The sequence below is a fragment of the Castanea sativa genome, chromosome 12, assembly GCF_040712315.1.
Source record: "Castanea sativa cultivar Marrone di Chiusa Pesio chromosome 12, ASM4071231v1".
NCBI classification, from domain to species: Eukaryota; Viridiplantae; Streptophyta; class Magnoliopsida; order Fagales; family Fagaceae; genus Castanea; species Castanea sativa.
Window position 1 is genome coordinate 47,980,681 of NC_134024.1, and position 21,917 is coordinate 48,002,597.

The 21,917-nt window shown below is 33.4% G+C and overlaps 1 protein-coding gene across 2 annotated transcripts; it reads left to right on the forward strand.

Moving 5' to 3' along the window:
• The first annotated feature begins 5,604 nt into the window (after positions 1–5,604).
• Positions 5,605–17,473, forward strand: LOC142619352 (cyclin-T1-5). 2 transcript variants are annotated; one of them, XM_075792427.1, is made up of 7 exons: positions 5,605–5,805; positions 7,032–7,328; positions 9,690–9,771; positions 14,585–14,719; positions 15,275–15,450; positions 15,551–15,702; positions 16,105–17,473. In XM_075792427.1, the coding sequence occupies exons 2-7, from the start codon at positions 7,102–7,104 to the stop codon at positions 17,136–17,138; spliced, it is 1,806 nt and encodes a 601-aa protein (XP_075648542.1). In that variant the 5' UTR covers positions 5,605–5,805; positions 7,032–7,101; the 3' UTR covers positions 17,139–17,473. The 2 variants fall into 2 exon arrangements, with proteins under 2 accessions (XP_075648542.1, XP_075648543.1); XM_075792428.1 differs by lacking the exon at positions 14,585–14,719 and having other exon boundaries at positions 5,607–5,805.
• Positions 17,474–21,917: the final 4,444 nt, after the last annotated feature.

The window sequence follows — 21,917 nt, forward strand, 5'->3', positions numbered from 1 at the left end:
GGCAAGTGTGCATTTGGCTTCAGTTTAAAAAGCTAGTTTATTTACTATACATATTATTTTTGCTACTATTCATGGCCCCATTGCACTTTTTGGTACTATTAAGCTAATTTTTACCTTTATCTACAGTACTTTTAGTAAAAAGTTTTCAGTTTCAACAAAATAAGCAGATCTCGAACAGACCCTAAGGGTCTGTTTGGTTGGAAGGATGGAAAAGTAAAAAGATAGAAAATAGATGGAGGATCGAAAAATAGGAGAATAGAAATTTTTAGTTTTCCTCATTTGTGTTTGGTTAAGAGAATGGAAAAGTTGAGAGATAGAAGAAAACTTTTTGGTTTGGTTGAAAATGATATTTGTATAAATTTACAATTATGTCCCACTTAAATAAAATAAAAAGTAATACATTATATTTTTAAAAAAATAGCATAAGAAATCATGTGTTTTCTTAAAAATATAATAAAACTAAAAATAAAGAAAGAAAAAAAAGAAGGAAAAGAAGAAGAACCCGCCACATGACAAAACCAAAGAAAGACAAAAGAAAAAAAAAAAACAAAAACAAAAAGCCAGCGATACAAAGGAAAAGTCCAAAAAAAAAACCAGAAACGTTAAAAGAGGTGGGGGTAGTTTTGTCCAAATATTTTTTCCACTTTTCACTCCAATTTTCTCTCCAATTTGGAGAGATTGTATTTTGAAGAAGGAGGAGAGAAAACTTGTGGGCCCCACCACCTTTCTCTCCCCCTCTCTCTCTCAACCAAACAATAGAAAATGTCATTTTCCACTATATTTTCCTCTCCCTATTTTCACCACAATCAAACATACCCTAAGTTTCTGTTTGGTTAGGGAAGTGGAAAAGTGGAAACGAAAATTAATATGATAAAAGATATTTTAATTTTCCTCATTTGTGTTCGATTGGAAGAGTGAAAAAATGAAAGGGATGAAAAAAAAAAAATTGTTTAGTTAAGAAGAAAAATTTGATGATAAAAAATATAGTTTATATAAATTTACAATCATGTCTTTGTTAGATGACAAAAAAAAACACTTTGTTAAATTTTTATTAAAAATATATACATGAATGGGCACTTCATTAAAACACACACACACACACACAAGAAATTCGAGAACCCAAAACTGAGGAAAAGTAATTTTTAAAAACAATGAATAACCCCTACAAAAACAAAAAAATCCAAAACTGATGAAAATTAATTATAAAAATAAAGAAACAAATAGCACTTCAAATAAAAAGAACTTACAGGAAAAAAAACGTTGTCAGGGAAAAAAAATGAAAGAGGCAAAACAAAAAACACATTGTAGATTCTAGGCATTTTAGTCCAAAATTTTGCACCCCATTTTTACTCTCATTTTTTCTCCATTTTGAAGATATTAAGACCCGTTTGGTATAGTAGTTTAACAACGTGTTTTCAGTTTTTAAACAACATTACATCCATTTTTACACACTTTTTCACTCATGTATTTTCAAAAAATACAAATAACGTTACTAGAACAACGTTACCAAACGGCCCTTTAGTTTTAGTAGGCCTAGAAAGGAAAATAAAAAATAAAAAAATAATTGAACTTTACCATTTTTCTCTCCCCCTCTCCCTCTCAACCAAAATGCCCTCCCACCCATTTTTTTTCCTCTTTTTCACTTATTTTTTTTCATCCTCCCTAAAGTCATTCCAACCAAACATACCCTAAACATGTCAAAATTTGGTTCTTTTGCTTTACTTTCGTTCAATTCAGTTCTCTAACTTTTAAATATATTCAATTAAGTTAATTAAGTTTCCATTAGTCTCTATCAAAATTGTGTCATTAACTTTCAACTTTGTTCAATACAAAACTACATCATTTTGGGATCTCAATGTTGATGAAGAGTAATGGGAAAACTGAATTAAACAAAGTTGAAAGTTAGATGACTAATATTAGTGAAAATAAATTAGAATAATGATTTAAAATTTTAGGCAAAGTTGAAGGATGCAATTTATAATTGACCATTTTTTTTTTCCTTTTCATTCTTTATGCGATGATGGTAAATAACATAATAGGGAACATTTGTCTTATTTCCCTATGAACCAATAGGTTCATTTATCTCTTTTGAAAAAAAATATTATCCAATTCAACTTTTCTTCCCACGTAACACATAAATTATAGGATAAATTATGGTTTGGTTGTATCATAATTTAGTCCATAAACTTTCAATTGTTAGATTAACTATCTAAAGTTTGGATTAAAATGCAACTCAGAACAATTTTTTTTTTAATTGGATTAAAATGAAAACAAATAAGTGTTTTGTCCAAATTAATTCATTTTTCAGCCGACCTTTAGTTTATTGGTCCACACCCACTTGATCAGTGGAGTTTGCCTAAATGCCCCTCAAGTTGGTGATTCATCCGAATATATCTTTACCTTTATATCGAGGGTTTTACATGAAGTGAGAATGAAGAGGCATGGTTTATACAGTAGACAAAGGAGGATTCCAAAAAAAGAAATGATATGTCTACAACATTTTTACAACATTTTTATAACAAATCACAGGTGGTTAGTTATTATTAGTTGTTATTGTTGGGGCAAAAAAATCATTTTAGTATTATATTCAAATTTAAACCAATAACAACTAACTGCCTGTAATTTGTTGTGAAAATATTGTGAATACAGCATCTCTTTTCCAAAAAAGAAGGCAATTAGTCTTGAAATTAATGCAAGTCGAGGGAAAAAGAGAGCCAAAATTAAAAAGACGAAGTCAATTAAGCCCAAGTGATTGGCACTTGGCTTGTGTTGGTCAATTAAGCCAAAATTAATATGTCCAACAGATGAATGATTGGCCAAGTGTTGATCGGCACTTAGGCCTAGGTCAGCCTAATTTCCTTCATTTTTTCAGCTCCAATTTGCAATTAATGCTTAGATTTTTTCCAAATTTTTGCCTTTGGACCTTGGTTGGAACTAAAGACTAGATAATTAACATTTAATTCTTCCAATCGCAATTAAATACAACCAAGAATTAGGAATTTATTAAATGTTGACTAACCAATTTGAATTGCGTGCATGCAATCACATTGTTATTTTTTGTTTTAACCAATAGGATCATGACATGTCATTAATTTAAATTGGAATTAAATTAAATCAATCAAAATTAATTAGTCATAATCATATGTGGTTGGATCTAACTTAACTGTTATAACTTGATTTAGTGATATCTTTCAATGTAGTAGTCCAATTGATACATGTGGTATGTCATTTTGATTATTATGACTTTGAGATTTATGTTATTTGAAGCAATTAAAAATCAAACAGTCAAAATTACAATCTTTCTTTTGTGGCATGAAATTACCATTTAAGTGTCAGTTTGGATTCAGCGTTTTGCGCTTGTGTTTGCGCGTTTTCAACTTTTTTTTTTTTTTTTTAGCCGATTTTGTTGACTTTTTGTGTGAAAAGTGCACCCGTGTACTGTTCACGAGACCCACAAACATCACTTTTCATCAATTTTTTCATTAAAAATGGGTCCCATGGCACTATTCATACATTTAAAAATTATTTTGCTACAGTATTTTTAGTTTTTAGCAATAAGTTCTATCCAAATGAACCCTAAATACAAGTTGCAAAATGGACCTCAACAGTAAATAACCATATTAAGGCTCATTTGACTTACCCAGTTGTGGTTATCACACTTTTATGAATACATGATTATTTTTAAATTTAATTTCCATTGAAATCAAACAAATTATTTTGTTACACTACCATTCAAAACTCATAGTTGCATTGATACAATTCCTCCATAACCATGCTAGAGTAGGAAACAAAAGTTACAAAACAATGGCAACAAAATCTTCTTTCTAGTATTAATTATATCAAATTTTTGTGTCATAAAGCACACCTCTTAAGCATGAGCAGGACACAAAGGCATCTAGGTTTAACTCAAAAAATGGGAAAAAGTCTTCCACAACTCCAAACAACCATGTTTTAACTCAATATCTAATATTTCCATTCCAAGAAAGTAATCAAATATGACAATTCATTACTATTGGTAACATTTTCCCAAAAAAGGAAGAAAAAAACATGGCTAATACCCAAATTAAGAAAAAAGATAAATTCCCCCTCAAAAAAGAAAAAAGATGAATTATTAGAGAGAGAGGGAAAAGTGCCATCCTATACCCAAATAAGAAAGAGAATGTGAGTACTGATCTTTGGTGAGAACTTTGTGGGGGGGGGGGGGGGGGAATATAGGAATTGGAGTGACCTAGCTATAATTGTAGAGTTTGAATGTAAAATCAATTTTAAATGTTTGAGCTTGAATACAAAAGTCATTCCCACCACTGCCCTCAAGGGCCTCGTCCACATTTTTGGGCGGTGGCAAATCATTAGTAGCAGTGTACATTTGGAAAGCGTGTTTTACGCGTTTATTAGTAGCTAACTTTTTTTTAATGGGTCCCGTGCATTGTTCACAAGAATCACAAGTACTTTTTTCAGGAAAATCAACTTTAAAACTGGGTCCCACGATACTATTTATATATTTAAAAATTAATTTGTTACAGTATTTTCAGTTTTCAGTAATAAGCAGTATCCAAGCAGACATTTAATATTAATCAAATCTTGCTCATCAAGAACTCCTCTATCATGGGTATTATCCTTATCTTGAAAATGGAAAAGGAGAAAGAACCCCAGAAGTAAAAATAAATTTATCACTATCAGATCCATTGGCTTGTTAGTGTTGATTGTTGTTACACAAATAATATGTTTTCAATTTTTGTTTTGTATAAAATGAAAGTAAATTAGGAAGAAACCTAAACAACGGGAAATCTTTAGAAATTGTTTGCTCAGAAAGTTTGAGTTTGTGTAACAATTTTTTTGATAGTAGGATTTGGTTTGGATGTGAGATTTGAATATTATGAGATTGTTTTGGAAAAACATCAATCCCTGCTCCAATGAGTTTTTTAATTTCCTTCTATGTCCTCAATGTATGTTTTTTTATTTTTTTAAGAATAGTTAAAAATATATTATAAAATTTCTTTATATGGGTATTTTAGAGAATTAAAAAAAAAGGGTGCTAAAGAGTTTTTTGTTTTTTAATTTATTTGAGAAGAGGGTACTTTTTAGAATTTTTAAAAATAAAAATAACAAGATTTTTGTAACTCAATTGGTCAACACATATGTTCATGACAGATAAATGTTCTAATTCTAATTCCTATTATAACTAATGAATTTTTAGAGAGAGTTTCAATCTATTACGTCGACTCTGGATAATAGTTTTTTATCATCAGAATAAAACAACAATCAATTTTTAGTATAAGTAGACATTAAACTCCAAATTTCTTATTCAATTATCAGACCTATTAAAAACATTAGTAAAGTTATAATGTAAATATTTATATATTAAGTCAAAAATAAAATTTTAAATTCTCAACTTACTAATATTAATATAGAGTGAATTTTGTCCAATAGGGTATTTTGGAATTATAAAAAAAAAAAGACACTAGATAAAGTTAATAAATTTTTTTTGATAGGAAATAAAGTTAATAATTGATAGAATCTTTGTATGTTTTTTTTTAAAAAAAAATTTATTTATTTATAATTTTGCCTTTATTTTTTATAAAACCCGACCAAACCGTGTAGAGAGAGGAATCTTTATTTATAAGGTTACGCCTTTTTGCAAGACCTCGCGTTCTGTACTCTGTTCTCACAACACATTGACTCACATCTCAAATCTTTACACACACACACACACACACACACACACACACACAGAGCGAAGAGAGAGAGAGAGAGAGAGAGAGAGAACCCTAGAGGGAGGAGCCAAAGGAGGATGCTACAACTAAGGTACGTCGTCGTTTTCGTCGACCTTTACTCTCTCTTCACTTTCTAAATTCTAGGGTTTTACTTTTTTGGGTTTTCTAGCTCTTTGTCTCTCTCTCTTAATTCGATTTTTCTAGGTTTTCGTAACCTAATCTATCTTTATAATTGGTTCTTTTTAGCTTAATTTTCTTTACCCTTTGTTTGGTTTCCGAGAAAAGGAGAGGGAAATTGAGAGAACCCGAAATTTTTTGGAATTTGAAGACTTGAGAAAAAAAAAAAAGTACGTCTTTGCGGTCTGAAATGTGTTATTTTTCCTGTATTTAATTGTTGAAGCTTTGTTGATTTGTTTTTGGCTTTGAAGCTTAACTTAGGTTTTGTTTGATTTGACTGAAAAATTATTAAAATTTTATTAATAGGGTTTCATCATCTGAAATGTATGATTTTTCATATATTTAATTGTTGAAGCTTCAATTTTTTTTTGGCTTCGAAGCTTTTAGCTTAGGTTTTGTTTGGTGTGGCTGAAAATTATCTAAAAAATCCCAATTTTATTTTAAAGCTTGGGTTATTAACTTCAGAATGAAAATCTCTCTCTCAGTAAACCATGGATAACTCGAATGATTTTTATTCCTTTAAAACGTCTTAAAGAATCATATTTAGCAAAATTTGATTTCTTCAATAGTAAAAATGGGAATTAGGAATAAAAAAATAGTACTTGTCTTCTTTGTGGGGCTAAACTTTTTATTGTTTTTTATTTTAAGTCAAACTTAGAAAAAAGTGGATGTTGTGGGTTTATGATTATTGAGTACTGTTTTTGACATTTTGCCTAAGCTTTGTGCCATAATGTTAAAAGTGATTTTGTAATGCTTTGTTACTTGATGTTTACTGACAACAGGGATTTGAGTTGTCTTGATGATTTTTGTGGTTTAGCATTTTCTGTAACTAAAATGAGTTTGAAGTATTCAATAACATATATGTTGTCCAATTTGAATAGGGTTGAGGATAAGGTGAGGCATTTTTAACTTACCAATAAAAAAATAAAAGGGATTATTATATGTGGTAATTATAGTAAATCATATTTAGGTGGGCCAATGAGCTCTAGCTCAGCTGGAACCTCCTCTGTGTTCTATGGGGAAGGGTTCGTGTGGGTTTAAAACCCATTGGGTGTGTGTGTGTAACTTACCAAGAAGAAAAAAGTACATTGTATTCAGATGGTCTTTAATTGCTGACTTGTCTTGTTGTTCCATGAGCAGATAAAATTCCTGTGCTTGCTATAGTGGTTGCATCTTTGGCCATTATATCATACTCTTTTTCAAGACAAACATGGCTGGGCTTTTATCTGGGGAGTCATCACATCATGGAACTTCTGATGGTGGGTCTTCAAGAAATTCTCAGGACAGGCAAGAGGAATCGGGTCGCTGGTATATGTCCAGAAAGGAAATAGAAGAAAATTCACCATCAAGAAGAGATGGGATTGACCTGAAGAAAGAAACATATTTACGCAAGTCATACTGCACATTTTTGCAGGATTTGGGAATGAGGCTAAAAGTGTAAGTTCATAATTATCAACTATTTTCTGTTTTTTTACAAAATATTTTACTAATAACGTGCTACGCTTCTGGTTTCTTGTCAGTCTCAGTTCGATATGATTACAATCTGATGTTTGATTTGAGTTTTTAGTTAAATTGCAAAAAGAAAAAGAAAATAAGAGTTATTTACTTGATGCATTGTTATTTTATTGGATTTTTTGTTCCTGTAGAGTTGAAGGTCCATGATCTATCTATCTAAGTTGTTATTTACATCATATATGTAATAATTTAGTCATCTTATTGATGGAATAAATATTTTTAGAATCACAAGCTGCCTCTTGATTAGAAAATTGATTTTTCTTATTTTCACGATGCTGGTTTTTCTCACTAAATCTAAAACATTGTGAAAATCTATGGGATTCCAATGGAGTAGAGAAATTTATGAATAAACAATTGCTGGTCGTAATGTTAAGAGGTAGATATTTGTACACATGGGAATCCAAGCTGCAAATGAGCATATTCTTTGATGGTTAATTACATATGATACAGGCTTGTTGAGATGTTAGACAAATGTTGGATTTTAACAATATGAGGGGCATTGTTACTAGTAAGTGGCATCTCTATGGATAAAATAGTCATCTTTCATCCAAGAATTGCTTTGGTGCTTGTTTGAGATAATGATGTTTTGCTGCTATCTATTTGAAGAAGATCCATTTTGTTGTTTCACTCACCTGAAACTTTTTCTTTATTGGGGTAGGAATTTGTCCTACTCATATCAATCACCTCCATGACTCCTTTCGATCAAAACCCTTAATCCAATTTCCCTCATTATGGAGGTCAAATTTTTTTGATAAGCTTGTGTAACTCATAGAAGAATTTGTAAGCTATTTGTTTTAAACGGTTGTGATGGAATAGGTTAATATTTGCTATTCCATAAAGCATCAAATAAATGAGGAATCTTTGTTGGTAAGTGTAGCCAACCAAATAATAGGCACCAGAGACAGTATAAACAATTGATTAGCACTATGGGTTGTGCTTTATAAAAAAACTCTGTTTTTCTTTTGTTGTATTGTGATTTTAGTTGGTAGGGAGTTATAAGACTTCTTGTGGAGCTAAAGGGGATTAATTATGTACTACTAGAGATTCTAGAAAGTTCGAAGGAGATCTCCATATGGTTTGAAGGCCTGTGTTTCTGGAAATGAATGTGTCAATTGAAAGAGGTTTTGTCTTGTAAAGGATGTGATATACTTTTTATTCACTTTGTTCATCATAATATTTTTTTGTATAAGTTGTTCATCATAAACTAGTATAGACCTGTTTCTAAAATAAATAAAAAAAGAACTAGTATAGGACCTATAGGTGAAATTTTACTGTGTTTAGTCTTTAGAACAAGGGCCCCCCAATGTGTTTTTATTTTTTGGTGACATGCAAACACTACCTCTTGTTTGCTTTGGAACATGTACCTTCATTGTGGCTTCTTTATGAATTGTGACTCTTACACCTCGCAGTATTTGTATCACCAACTGACCGTAGCAGCTTATTCTTTGACCTCTATTTGCCAAACAAGAGAAATCAAATTTTTTCTTCTCAATGTATGCACAAAGCAACATTGTTTTTGGTGTGGTGGAGAGAGTTTAGTCTATAGTCCCCCCCACCCCCCAACCCCTTTTTATGGACATTGGTGTGTGGAGTTTGTTTGGTCTTCTATGGGTTATGCTGCAGAGGGTCCCTGATTTGTTTGCAGCTTGGAAGGTCACTTTGGTAGACATTGAAATATAGTTTTTTGGAGGGCTGTACCGCGTTGCATTATGTGACGTCTTTGGCATTTCATTATGTGATGTCTTTGGCATGAATGGAATGCGAGATGCTTTGAGGGAAGTGAGCGGTCTATTCTTGAGATTAAATCCCTCTTTTTCGATTGTTTACTGGATTAGAGTGTTACTTTTAAATCTCTTCCTTATTCTAATTTATTAGATATGCTTGAGCATTGTAATTTGAAAGATTGATTGCACTGCTACCCGAGTGCACCCCCCATTTTGATCAATAAATTTTCATTACTTTAAAAAAAAATGTTGAAGAAGATTGTTTAAAATAAATGTGGTATAAAAAAGTATAAAACCAATGTGACATGTAGCAATAATGTTTTTCGACTCCTGTTACTCTCACATATGACATATCTAGATTGTATCTATGGTTTACACCCATTTGCTTAGTCTCCAGGGGTGAAACCGTTTAAGTTTTTTTTTTTTTTTTTTGGGTGTGATTTTTTTAGAGCACATGTATTAATAGATTTGTTGGTATATCCTTTAACTATAAAACATATCTGTTGTTCTCTAGGACATGGCCTGAATTACATTTTGACTGAACTCGTTTTCAATGCAGGCCCCAGGTAACCATAGCCACAGCAATAATATTTTGTCATCGGTTTTTTCTTCGCCAATCACACGCCAAGAATGACAGAAGGGTAGGCTGTTTAATAACTCTTGAATAACTGGTTACGTTTGCAATTAACTCATCTGAACTTTTAATTTGTTGTGCATTGGTCTTTGTTTAATTTATTGCATTAGTGATGGATCACATAACTGTCGATGACCTGTAGTGTTGTTTGATGGTGTGAAATTCAAGTAATAGATTTACATTGGAAAGCATTTTAAAGATGTTGCATGTGAGAATTTCATTGTTTTCTAGAACAAATGGAATGGATGCTACCCGTTAGGGTGTGGCCTAGTTGGTGGAGGCTTGGGGATGAGCTATAGACCCAAACATCCTAGGTTTGATCCCCAACAGGAGTTCCCTTGGATAAACGGTTCTAGTGGGTGGGGTTGTGTATCCGTGGTTTACCCCCTAGGGGTAGGTCCAAAAGGCTTTGCCTTGGTGAGGTTTTTATCATAAAAAAAGTGGAATGGATGCTTTGAAAAATATTTTTACATATATTTGGCTAAACAAAACAAAAAGGAAAGAAAATGGTTTATTGGCCAAGCATATCAAAAAAATGTTGGATAAGTTTTGTAGAATGAAAACACTTCATCCAATAAGGAAAGGGGTAAGCACTAAATGATACTTGTTGAATGAAAAATGAGTTAATTTTGAATAGTAAAAATGTGAGATTTTAAATAGGAGAAGTGTGATTAATAATGGGAAAATTGGGTATTTCAAAGTTTCCTTACTGTGTGAAGTCTCTGTGTTGTGTTAATGAGTTTGTGCAAATTTCTTGTATGAAGGATGTTTGTGCTTTATCTGATGATATGGTTTAAAAATGTGTAACGAATGTTTGTGGACATTGGTTTGGTTTTTGTATTAAATACATGGTGCAGTCTTATTTTCTTGTGTTTTTTTATTGTGCTTTATAGGATAAATTGTCTTGTTTGTGTAATGGTGAGTGACTAGGAATAATTGGAAATTGCTTTTGGTTGCAATCCAACATGGTTTATCAAGTTATGAAAATTATATAATTTTTAATGCTTTATATCCAATCTAATGTCAATCAGCTGTTGAAGTCATGGAATTTGAATATATTATTATTGTCATACTTTCTTGCTTATGAAATATATTCTATTTTAAAGTTTTTTTTTAAAAAAAATAATAATTATTGTTCAAATTTTTTCCTATTGTTTATGCCAATTTAGGTAAAACAATTTCTTTAGGGAAAGGGTGAGGACCAAAAGCACACTGTATGAAATATTTTCCTAAATATTTACTAAAGAATGGAAAGATTTTAAGAAATCAATCAAAGAAGTGAAATGGACGCTGCCTAATGCAGTCATCCAATCATGCAATGATATTAAAGATAAAGGCTCAATCCAACTTTAATATTCGCATGACAACCAACTGTCCCTTGCCAACTTTCAAGCAGGTCAGCATAATCTAAGAGACTAAATAGGGAAAAAAACACAAACGATCAAATCTCTTTTGTAATTAAGCAATATAGTAAAAGATGATCAATAGTCTACAAATATTATACAATGTTGTCCTAGCAAAATAAATAAATAGATTCTGAGGTACCTTATGTATCAACCTATATTTTTGAAGTCCTAAAGGCTATCTTAACGGGGAAGGGGTGTCCAAAGATATATTTCAACCTCTGTGTCACTAGTCGATGTAAGACCCACTATGCTCTCATGCAGCTCATGAAATGGCATGTCTTAGGATATGTGGTCCCATTGAGTAGTACATCCATTTGTCATGATCCAAGGAAGCATTGGCCACATTTGTGTCATGCCTCAAAAAGACTAATCACGTTACAATTGGGGGGGGGGGGGGGGTGCTTCACCTTGCAAGCACTTACATAGTCTAGTTCAACCTAGTTAACTCTCAAAGTGGACTCAACACACTTCTCCAATCCAATCCACATAATTTGGGGTATCACATTCTCCCCTTTTTAAATTTTGACGTCCTCATCAAGTTCCATGTGCTGCAGTGCCCTTAGTTGGGTTGGCTTTGATATCGTTTGTGACGCAATGATCAAATGTGACTAATGCTTTACTAGTCATTGTGCCATGCCTTAGAAACAAGAATAACACCCTTCACTAGTCATTGTAATCACTTGTTTTCATGAGAAAAATTGAGGAATTTTTTTACATGTGGTATTGGTGGGTTTGGCTTTAGGAGAATTTGTGGGTTTGAAGGTTTGGATTGTTGAAGTAAGGGTTATTTGGTTGTGATAGTACTTAAAAGTGGGGTTTTGATTGATAAAAGGACTAGTCAAGTTACAATTGTGACTCTTCGTAATCACTTGCTGAGGTAGGACCAATTGAGAAATTTGTGGTTGTGGGTTCAAGGTGTTATGTGGTTGTGATTGATAAAAGAAATGGCTTGATTTGGAGGTGTTAGAGTGGAAAAAGAGAGAATCATAGGGTGTTTAGTGACTGTATGAACAGTACTAGTGAATAGTACCGCAAAGAAAATGCCAATAACAAAGCCTTGAGTTCCAAAATTTTGGGGTTGGCTTTGGATCGTCATCAAATTAGTTAGGGTCAGCTATGTGTATTCTTTTCCTCTATTGTATTTTATTTAAAGTCATACTATAGTATGGGAAGGAAAACACCAATAACAAAGCCTGGAGTTCCAAGATTTTGGAGTTGGCCATGGATCCTCAACAAATTAGTTAGGGTCAGCCACTTGTATTCTTTTCCTCCATTCTATTCTATTTAAAATCACACTCTTTATTACTTCCTTAATTGACATGTCCTTTTTTATTACTTTAACTAGTGTTAATTTTGGTCCTCTACCTTTTTTGTTCCCTCAACTTGGTTCAACTCACCTTTTTTTTGAGGTCAAACCTACCAAGGTAAGTTCCTTTGGACCCACTCTTGGGGAGTAAATCACAAATACACGACCCTACCCGCTAGAACTGTGATAATCCTAACGGGGATTGAACTTAGGATGCCTGAATCTACAGCTCATCCCAAGCCTCCAACCATTAGACTGTGCCTTGACTGGTAATTCACTCTTTCTTGCCACATGAAAAAGATTGGGTGAAAAGAACACACAAAAGAGAATGGCAAATATGCTGCAATATGCAACACACTCAATATTTTTATTAATCAATTCCATCTTGTTTGAGGTAAATAAAACACTTATACAGACCATTTTATTAAACTCAAAACACTTATATGGACCATTTTATTACTTCTAGAAGTAGGATAAAAAAGGAAGAACTTGGACTGTGACTAGCAAACCAAACCCTATTTGAATTGAATCAAGGTCTGCACATAAAGGCCGATAAAATAAGTAAGAGTTACTTTTAATATAAGAAAACCCGTGGCCCATACCCAATAATTATATAATTACTAGAAAACCGACTCTATAATGACCAAATAAAATATAAAAACCTAATTGAGTACTATGGACACATTTATTCTTGGCTTTGCCTTCACCTTAGGCTTTCAAAGAGGAAATTGATTCTGTAACCATCCTATCACTTGTATAACCCAATTTGACATAGTAAACAGCTGGGGTGGGACTCACCACACGCCTGCCCACTACACACTTATCAGTCTTATCCAATTCAATTCACATGATTCGGGGTATCACACTTTACTATTTAAAGGGAACTTGCACACCACCGGAACCTTTTTAGCATGAAACGGTTCCTAACATTGAACCTCTTAACTTGTAACCTAAAATTTTTCAGACCATCTCCAAAGTGGTTTATATTTTCCTCTACTTAAGGAAAATTGCAACAGAAACTCAACCACATAACTTATAAAAAGAAATGCCACATATTCCAATGTCAAATCTTGGAAAGCAAGATATTCTAGTACTTTACTCCCATCTATGTTGAACAACCTGGATATGAAGCCAACTGAAGCATCTTTGACCCAGTTAAAAGAAATGTGTCTGGGAAAAGGTCTTTCAAGCAAGAGTCACCCTGCCAATGAGCTTCAGCTGAATTGGCACCCCCTTTTATAAGTGGTAGGTGGAGGGTGTGATCTTGTGTCCAAGACCCATTGGGTACGTAACTTGCCAATCAAAAAGACATCATTACACCATAATTCTTGCTGGTGATCTTCAAGTCACTTCCAATAATGAATTTCTTCTATATGATGTATTATCAATTTTAAGACATTTGATGACCCTAGAATCCCAGAAATTATTTTTTGACTGTGATGACCCTTAATTGGTCCTCTACTGGATGCTGACTCTTAAAGCAAAGCTTCATGGTTTGGAAAATGGTGGTTTTAATTAGATTATTCATTACTGTATGTTTGAAGTGACAATGTGATATTATTGAATGCTTGAGGTTAGTCACCTGTCTCTTCGACCATCTAGTGTCAATCCCAGTTGATCTGTATGACAAATGGTCAGATTGTTCTTTTCTAGATTGATTTTACAGACTGGAGTGGCCTCTGCATTTGTGCCAAGCGATTGATACTTTTCTCAGTAAGCAGGGTTTGGCCATGTGGTATACCTTTCTTTAGTTATTGATTGATATGTCAATAATACAAGCTCAATATATTTAGTTTAATAATTTTATTGTAGCTTTTATTCATTGATATCATTTTTGATTTTGATATATGAATAACATAATTATTTAAATGATTTTCATGCTGATCTACATTTAGTTGTACTTGCTGTGGTAGTTACTGAATTTACAGTCTATATGATGGTAGTGGTGTAATGTCAAAAGGTTTTTTTTACATTGCTGCTTTTCCCCTTATGGATTTCCTCATTGAGTAAATTTTAAACTGGGTAGATTAATTAAGAAAATTAAAAGAGTTGAGTTGAAGTGATCATCCATCCGTTATTATGCCTAACTTCATTAATATGCTTGGCAGACTATTGCAACTGTGTGTATGTTCCTGGCCGGGAAGGTTGAAGAAACTCCTCGTCCGCTTAAGGATGTTATTCTTGTTTCATATGAGATAATCCACAAAAAAGATCCTGCTGCGGCCCAGAGGATCAAACAGAAGGTGTTCACTTACTGATGGTGCTTACACCTGTTTTTTGTGTAGTTCCTGAGATTAATGTATCCCTAGTTGAGTTGTTACTTCCAGTACTTCAGCTCTACCTCCTACTTTCTCTCATGTTAATTGATTATCTTTCCATAAATTCGTGTTCTCATGACATCCACCTTTCTAATTCAAGTTGCCACCTTTTTTATTCAAGTTGCAACCTCTAATTGTTCATTTTTCACTTAAGAGTCAATCTAAGGTAGCCATGCAGGTAGAGCATGATCCTGTCCTTTTTTGCAATCCACTTAAAAGAGATTGTTTGTTTGGTAATTACAGTACCCAGCAAATAATTATGCTGAAGTGCCATAATATACATATTTATAAAATTTCTTTCCCTATCCCTCCTTTAATAATAAATTCTTACCCAGCCTCCTCACTCTTCACACCAACAGCTGTACCATTGGTAAACTATCTCCTTGATACCTTTCAGTTCTATTGCTCTCTGCGTTTTTAATGTTTTATGTATTGTAGTTGTTCTTGTAGTTGTCTCATTGATCCTCATCTTACATGCAGGAAGTATATGAGCAACAAAAAGAGCTAATTTTACTTGGGGAGAGGGTTGTGCTTGCTACTTTAGGTTTTGACCTTAATGTTCACCACCCATATAAGCCCCTTGTTGAAGCTATAAAGAAATTCAAGGTTGCTCAGAATGCCCTTGCTCAGGTTGCTTGGAATTTTGTGAATGACGGGTATGACCCAATGGTTTTTCTTCTAAGTTTTAATAATTACAGTTCAATGGTTTCTTTTCCTTCTCTTGCTCTTCTTCACACACTGGAAAGTGGCTTGCAGGCTGAGAACATCGCTCTGCCTGCAATTTAAGCCTCATCACATTGCGGCAGGTGCCATTTTCCTTGCTGCCAAGTTCCTCAAAGTGAAGCTTCCATCGGATGGTGAGAAGGTCTGGTGGCAAGAATTTGATGTGACCCCACGCCAATTGGAGGGTTGGTCTCCTCCCTTTATCTAGTAGTAGAAATTATTTAGACCCAAGGGGACAGCCTTTAACAGCCCTATGGCTAAAATGCTTCCTGTTGTTTGCCGGTAGCATTTTTCCTTTTAGAATAGTGAAAATTGACCAAAGCCAGATGATTGTAGCTGTCCTTTATATATCATTCCTTCTGCTAGTGCCTAGCAATAAAATTGCTGGGCAGTATGGAAAGAACGATAGAAGTGGATGGCTTCTGTCGCCTGATGAAGGTCAGAAGTTGCCACCTCCCCTAGGTGGCATACAATAAAAGATTTGCCATGGGTATTTCTGTTCAAGTGGTGGGCTGTCCTTTAGAGTTTTCATTAGGTGGATATATCTAAATATTCTCTTTAATCATTATTGTTATTTTATCTTGCAGAGGTTAGTAATCAAATGCTGGAACTCTATGAGCAAAACAGGGTGCCCCCATCCCAGGGGAGCGAAGTGGAAGGAAGTGGTGGTGGTGGGTCAAGTCATCGAACCCCTGGCAAATCTCAATCTGTAAATGAGGAACAAGCTTCAAAGCAAGTATCATCTCGTCCAATGCCTGATCATTTATCTGCTGACCATCATGGCATGCCACCAAGAAGCATGCAAAATCAAAATAATGAAAATGGGAGTGCAGAGTTGGGTAGTGTTATTACTGATCACAAGGTGGATGTAGAATTTAAAGATAGTCAGCATCTTGAGCATATGCCCCAAAAGGAGAACATGAGAGAAGTTCCAATTAGATCCAAGCCTGGAGCAGAGCGAGTTGTGAGTGAAGACCAAGAAAGGAATAGTGGGAGAAATGAGACTGCAGAACCAGGAGAGTGGAGGGATGATGGTGCCTCACGCAAGTCCAGCAGCATGGTTGGTCGAAATCTGGAGCTTCGGGAAGGTCCCCTTGGCCAGTCACCCAAAGAAGCGATCAAGATGATTGACAAGGACAAGGTTAAGGCGGCACTTGAGAAAAGAAGGAAGTCTCGTGGGGAATTTACACGGAAGAAAGATGTGATAGATGAGGATGATCTTATTGAGAGGGAACTAGAAGATGGGGTTGAATTGGCAGCTGAGGATGAGAAAAACAAGCGTGATAGAAGGCAAGGCTGGTCGAAATCTGAGAATTTAGATTATGGCAAGGACCATTTGGAAATTGGAGATGAAAACCACATTGGCATAAAAGGGCAATCATCAAGGGGACTGGAAGTAGAGAATGCAGAAGAGGGAGAGATGTTAGATGATGCTTCGCCTATGCCGAATAGCCGCAAGAGAAAAGGTGGGAGTCCACTGGATAGACAGTTGGAGGGGAAGAAGCGGCATGATTATGTGCCGGGTTACAACCATGATTCTATAGAAGATGGACATAGGATGAGTCGAGTAGGTTATCCAGATAGGGAGCACAGAAGGCATTCCCAGGAGAATCATTTGTGAGTGGTAAGGTGCTGTGTGTAAGTCTTACATGGTTACTATGATCTGAGACAGTCAGAATGCTAAGTAGACATTTACATATGTTTGATTTGGATTATCATGTAAGCCACATCTGTATTGTAAAAGATGGTGATAGATGAGGGTGTTTCAACATGTATAATGGCAAGGCCGGTGAGGAAGTAATTTATTTAGTCAGCGTCAAGAACTGCTCCCTGGTAAATGCTTTGCGAATGTGCTACAGAGAAGAGGAATGTAGCGTATTTACCACATTTTTGGAGAACATATTGTTTATTAGTTCACTTGACCATAATTATATAAACACCTATAATTTAGTCTCATTTTCCTGGCAACTTTGTTGAAATTGTTATATCCATGTGAGTAGTGCATTCCTTAATTTCTTTGTGCTCAACTCTTGTTCTATCTAAATTGTTATTTCCAAGCAAGATTATTTTTTCTTGGTAGCTATATTGGACAACACAAATATAGAACATAAGACATAAAAGGCTTGGCCCAAGAGCGCTTGTAAAACAGGCTCTAAGCGTTGATTGTGAATGACTTCAAATGGGAAATCTGGGTCAGATCCCTTCAATTTCATGAATTGCAGTCGGCCATAAATGATTTGTCAATGGATCTAGAAGTGCCATAAATGCTTCTGTTCTTTGAGGGTATACATGGTGGAGCTTACTTGAACGAGGAGGAAAAGAATCATTGTTGGGAACTTGGGATTGGCTTGTTTGCAATTGAGCTCACCCTAGTTCTAAGATTACATACCATTTCATGACTTTGTACCACAACTTTGACGTGGTAAATTGTGAGTGGTTGTCTGTTACTTACAGATAAGTCCACCATTTTTCTTCCATTACTCACGTCTGTTGTATAACAGTTGTAGCAAATAAAAAATTGTGAGGGTAGAGCATTGGAGCTAGTGAACTTTATAAAAAGTAGTGTAGGTCTAAGACCACACACTATTTCACAACTTTGACGTGGCAGACTGTGAGTAGTTGTCTATCACTTATAGATAAGTTCACTATTTTTCTTTCACCACTCACACTCTGTCACATAATAATTGTTGCAAAAAAATTGTGAGGGTGAAGCATTGGAGCGAGTGAACTTTATAAAAATTAGCGTAGTTCTAAGACCACATACTATTTCACGACGTGACAGACTGTAAGTGGTTGTCGATCACTTATAGATGAGTCTACCATTTTCTTCCGCCACTCACACTTTGCCCTCAACAAGTTGTATCAAAAAAATTGTGAGAAAAGTTGTGCTAGATTTTCTCTAAAAAATAGCATAGTTAAAGCTAGTTTGGATCACTTGGGAGCCGAAAGAGAAAATGCTTGTTGGGCATAGAAATACTTCAGCTCAGGGTCACATGAAGGGCATTAGTGCATGAGTTGAAAAGTGGGATAAGGTGGAGTGTAAATAGAGCGAGTGATGCCCGACCATTTTTCCTCTCACTACAAGCGGCTAACCAGTTCAAACAAGTGCTCCAAGCCTTGGGACTATTAATTAGTAGAGGAGTCACGATTTTTTCTAGTTAAAATAAATTAATAAATAGTTTGATCTTTGATATTGTTCCTTTTATTTAAAGAGTTATTTTGTTATGTTATATTGCAACCAATTTTGAGTTCAAAAAAAATATTGCAACCAATTTCTATACTCATTATAAGGACCCTTTTGAAGACATCCTTCTAACTTTTTTCATGATATATATATATATATATATATATATATATATATATATATATATATATATATATATATAATTTTTTTTTTTAAATTGATAGTTTAGGTAGGATATTTGAATCGTGAACATTTTTGTTAAAAACATCATGATGTGTCAATCGAGTTATAAGACTTTTTGCTTATTACAATCGTTTGGATAATACTCTAAAAAGTTAGTTCATAATCCAAACAATATGATAAGATTTTCCTAGTTAACTTATACATGATTTTGCTTTCAACAATTTTGTTTAGTATCATGACTATTACTTTCTTGGACAAGTTACATTTTCTCTGATATTTTTTTTAGCTTGAAAATTTTATCATACTTATTAAAAAATAATAATTTAATCAATTTCAACATTTTTAAGAATATAGTTATATATTTATATAATTAATAATTTAACATGAATTTATACTAACTAATAAAGAATTTAATTAAACTTGTCAATACTTAAAGTAATATGATATTAAAAATAAAGAAATTTATTGTATAAAAACTATATGTTTCAATCCAATTAAAAAAATCTAAAGTTTAAATAATCTGTGTGTGTGTGAGAGAGAGAGAGAGAGAGACCATGCATACAGCTTGTTCAACCACCCTCCCTCCCCCGATTTTTTTTTTTCTTTTAGAGTGAGGGGCTATTAATAGAATTTAAGGAGAGGTTTTTTTGAGTTGATCCCATAATACCACTTTTAAGAAACTATAAAACTACGGTTGATTTGTTTTGGGAGTTGAGACCATATTTAAAAAATGCATATTTTTTTTATTACTTGTATATTTTAGTATACGAATAAGTTTTTTAAATTGTAATATAACCTAATTATCCAAAGAGATTCTCCTAATTAACCCTATATAACACTTAATTTCAGGGGATGCAACTGCACCCACTTAAGCAAATGTGTTTTTTAACACTGCCCAATAATCTCCATCAATTACTTAAGTGAGCCGCTGAACCATACTTTCAAAATTTCCAAACTACTAAATTCCAATGTGGGCTTGATCCCAAGTATTGGATTTATAGTAGACCCACAAACTGTTAATCATGATATCTGCTTAAATAGGTGGGGATTTAGCTGGACTGAACAAAATTCCCAGCATTTGACTTTATCATTCTTGCATCCTTCGTTGCTCAAGAGAGCACATGAACCGTACTTAATCCTTGTGCCATGCTGTTGATGCCAAATTTTGGATGTAGACTCCAAAAAGGTCTCGAGTTTAGATGGTGAATAGAGCTGCCACCAAAGATAGGATTATCCATGTATGTTTGAGCACCTAATTTATAATATAAAGAAAAATATTAAAGGTACTACAAATTTTACTATATAAAACTTATAAATTAATGTGACAATGAATACGATCGGTGAACTTTAATCACTTTATAATTGAATATTTTTGAGTTGCTTTTTTAGGATTGGTGACATGTTAATTTGTAAACTCAATGTAATAAAATTTGTAATACCTGTAAATCTGTAATACTATAAAATCAAAGATGTTATCCTATTCTATTGAGACCTCATAATTTTGTGTTGTTTAAATTCACAATATTTGGTTAATTTCTATCCAAATATTGTATCAAACATATTGTATCAAAGATGTTATCCTATCCTATTTGGTTAAATTTATAATATTGTCATTTAAATTTTTAATACCTCATAATTTTACATGACATTATCCTATTCTATAATTTTACATCACATTCTATTAAAATCTTTCCCAAATCATTTTTTAGTAGAATATATAGTTCATATATAAATACAATCACAATAAGTGCAATAATTATCATAATTATTAAATTTTATAAATAGACAAAAATATAAAAGATATTTTTTTAATTAACTTTCTTGTGCATTGCACTGGTTGTCAACTAGTATCTAATTTATTTTTGCCAACTTAGGGCTAAGAACATGCAAAGTTTCTTATCCTAAATTGAGCAATAGAATATCTATGAATCATTGAAATAAGTTTAGAAATTCATTTATGTGCATCGAAGAAAGGTGTTAGGCACCTCACATCTACCTAACAACGATTACCTCATTGTTATCATTTTGGCAACTCTAATAATTTAATACATAAGTATGATGGGATCAAATAATTTATAATATCATTTGGATAATATCATTCTCCTATCATGTTAATATATTTGGAGAGGGCAGGACCTTGGTCCAACTGAGGTTTTAGGTTTGAATTGTTTATATTTCCTAAAATAGAATTATTAGAACCGTGCTTTGATAACGAGGTGGTCTTAATACTAATAGCGAGCTAGCTTTGATTATGTTGAATTGGGTTCTTCTAATTTGAGTTGCCCACACCTTTAACTGCTTTCTCTTACCCTAGATATAAAGGGCAGTAAGATACAAAGATGCCAGCTGACAATATATATAGTAATATTGTTCATTGTGTACATAGTAAAAAAAAAAGGAGGAGAAGTCAGACATGCTTTATTGAACGATTGTCAATAATATGTATATATAGTAGATGACCATTTAGTGCTATCGGACACATACGGTCTTTGAATAGAAAGTTATATCATTCCATTTTCGACAGATTGCATCTCCTCTTTTTGTATATCAGATGTCATTCAATTGTATGAGGGCAACAAGTAATGATAGAAGTTTTTCTTCCATTCTTTTGAGTGTTTTCTTTTTCCATTTTCAGGTATTTCTTTACAGGTAAAATGTGATTAAATTTGTAAAATATTTTCTATTGACTATAAAATTATTTATAGAAAGTTATAAAATGTTTTATTTTTAAAAAATTGGTAAATTTTTTTACAAAAACACAATAGCTTCTCTCACCCCATCTAGTGGTAAGGTCATCAGTTCGATGGCTGGAGCCACCGGTATGATGGTTGAAGTCGTCATTCAGATAATCGGTGCTGGCTTTCTAGTAGATTAAGCCGCCACTCCAGCAATCAACGTTGGCATTCTAGTCATCAAAGGCACCATTCTAGCAATCAGTGCTAATAGTTTGATTACCAGAGACACACTTCAACATCAGTCGCCAGCAGTCCAATCATTAGAGTTACCATTCTAACAGTTCAATCACCAGACCTT

Excerpts from the sequence above, each read along its gene's own strand:
- LOC142619352 (XM_075792427.1), top strand. The coding sequence starts at position 7,102 with ATGGCTGGGCTTTTATCTGGGGAGTCATCACATCATGGAACTTCTGAT. Across the intron at positions 15,451-15,550 it reads TGGAATTTTGTGAATGACGG|GCTGAGAACATCGCTCTGCC; the intron begins GTATGACCCAAT and ends AGTGGCTTGCAG. Across the intron at positions 15,703-16,104 it reads GACCCCACGCCAATTGGAGG|AGGTTAGTAATCAAATGCTG; the intron begins GTTGGTCTCCTC and ends TTTATCTTGCAG.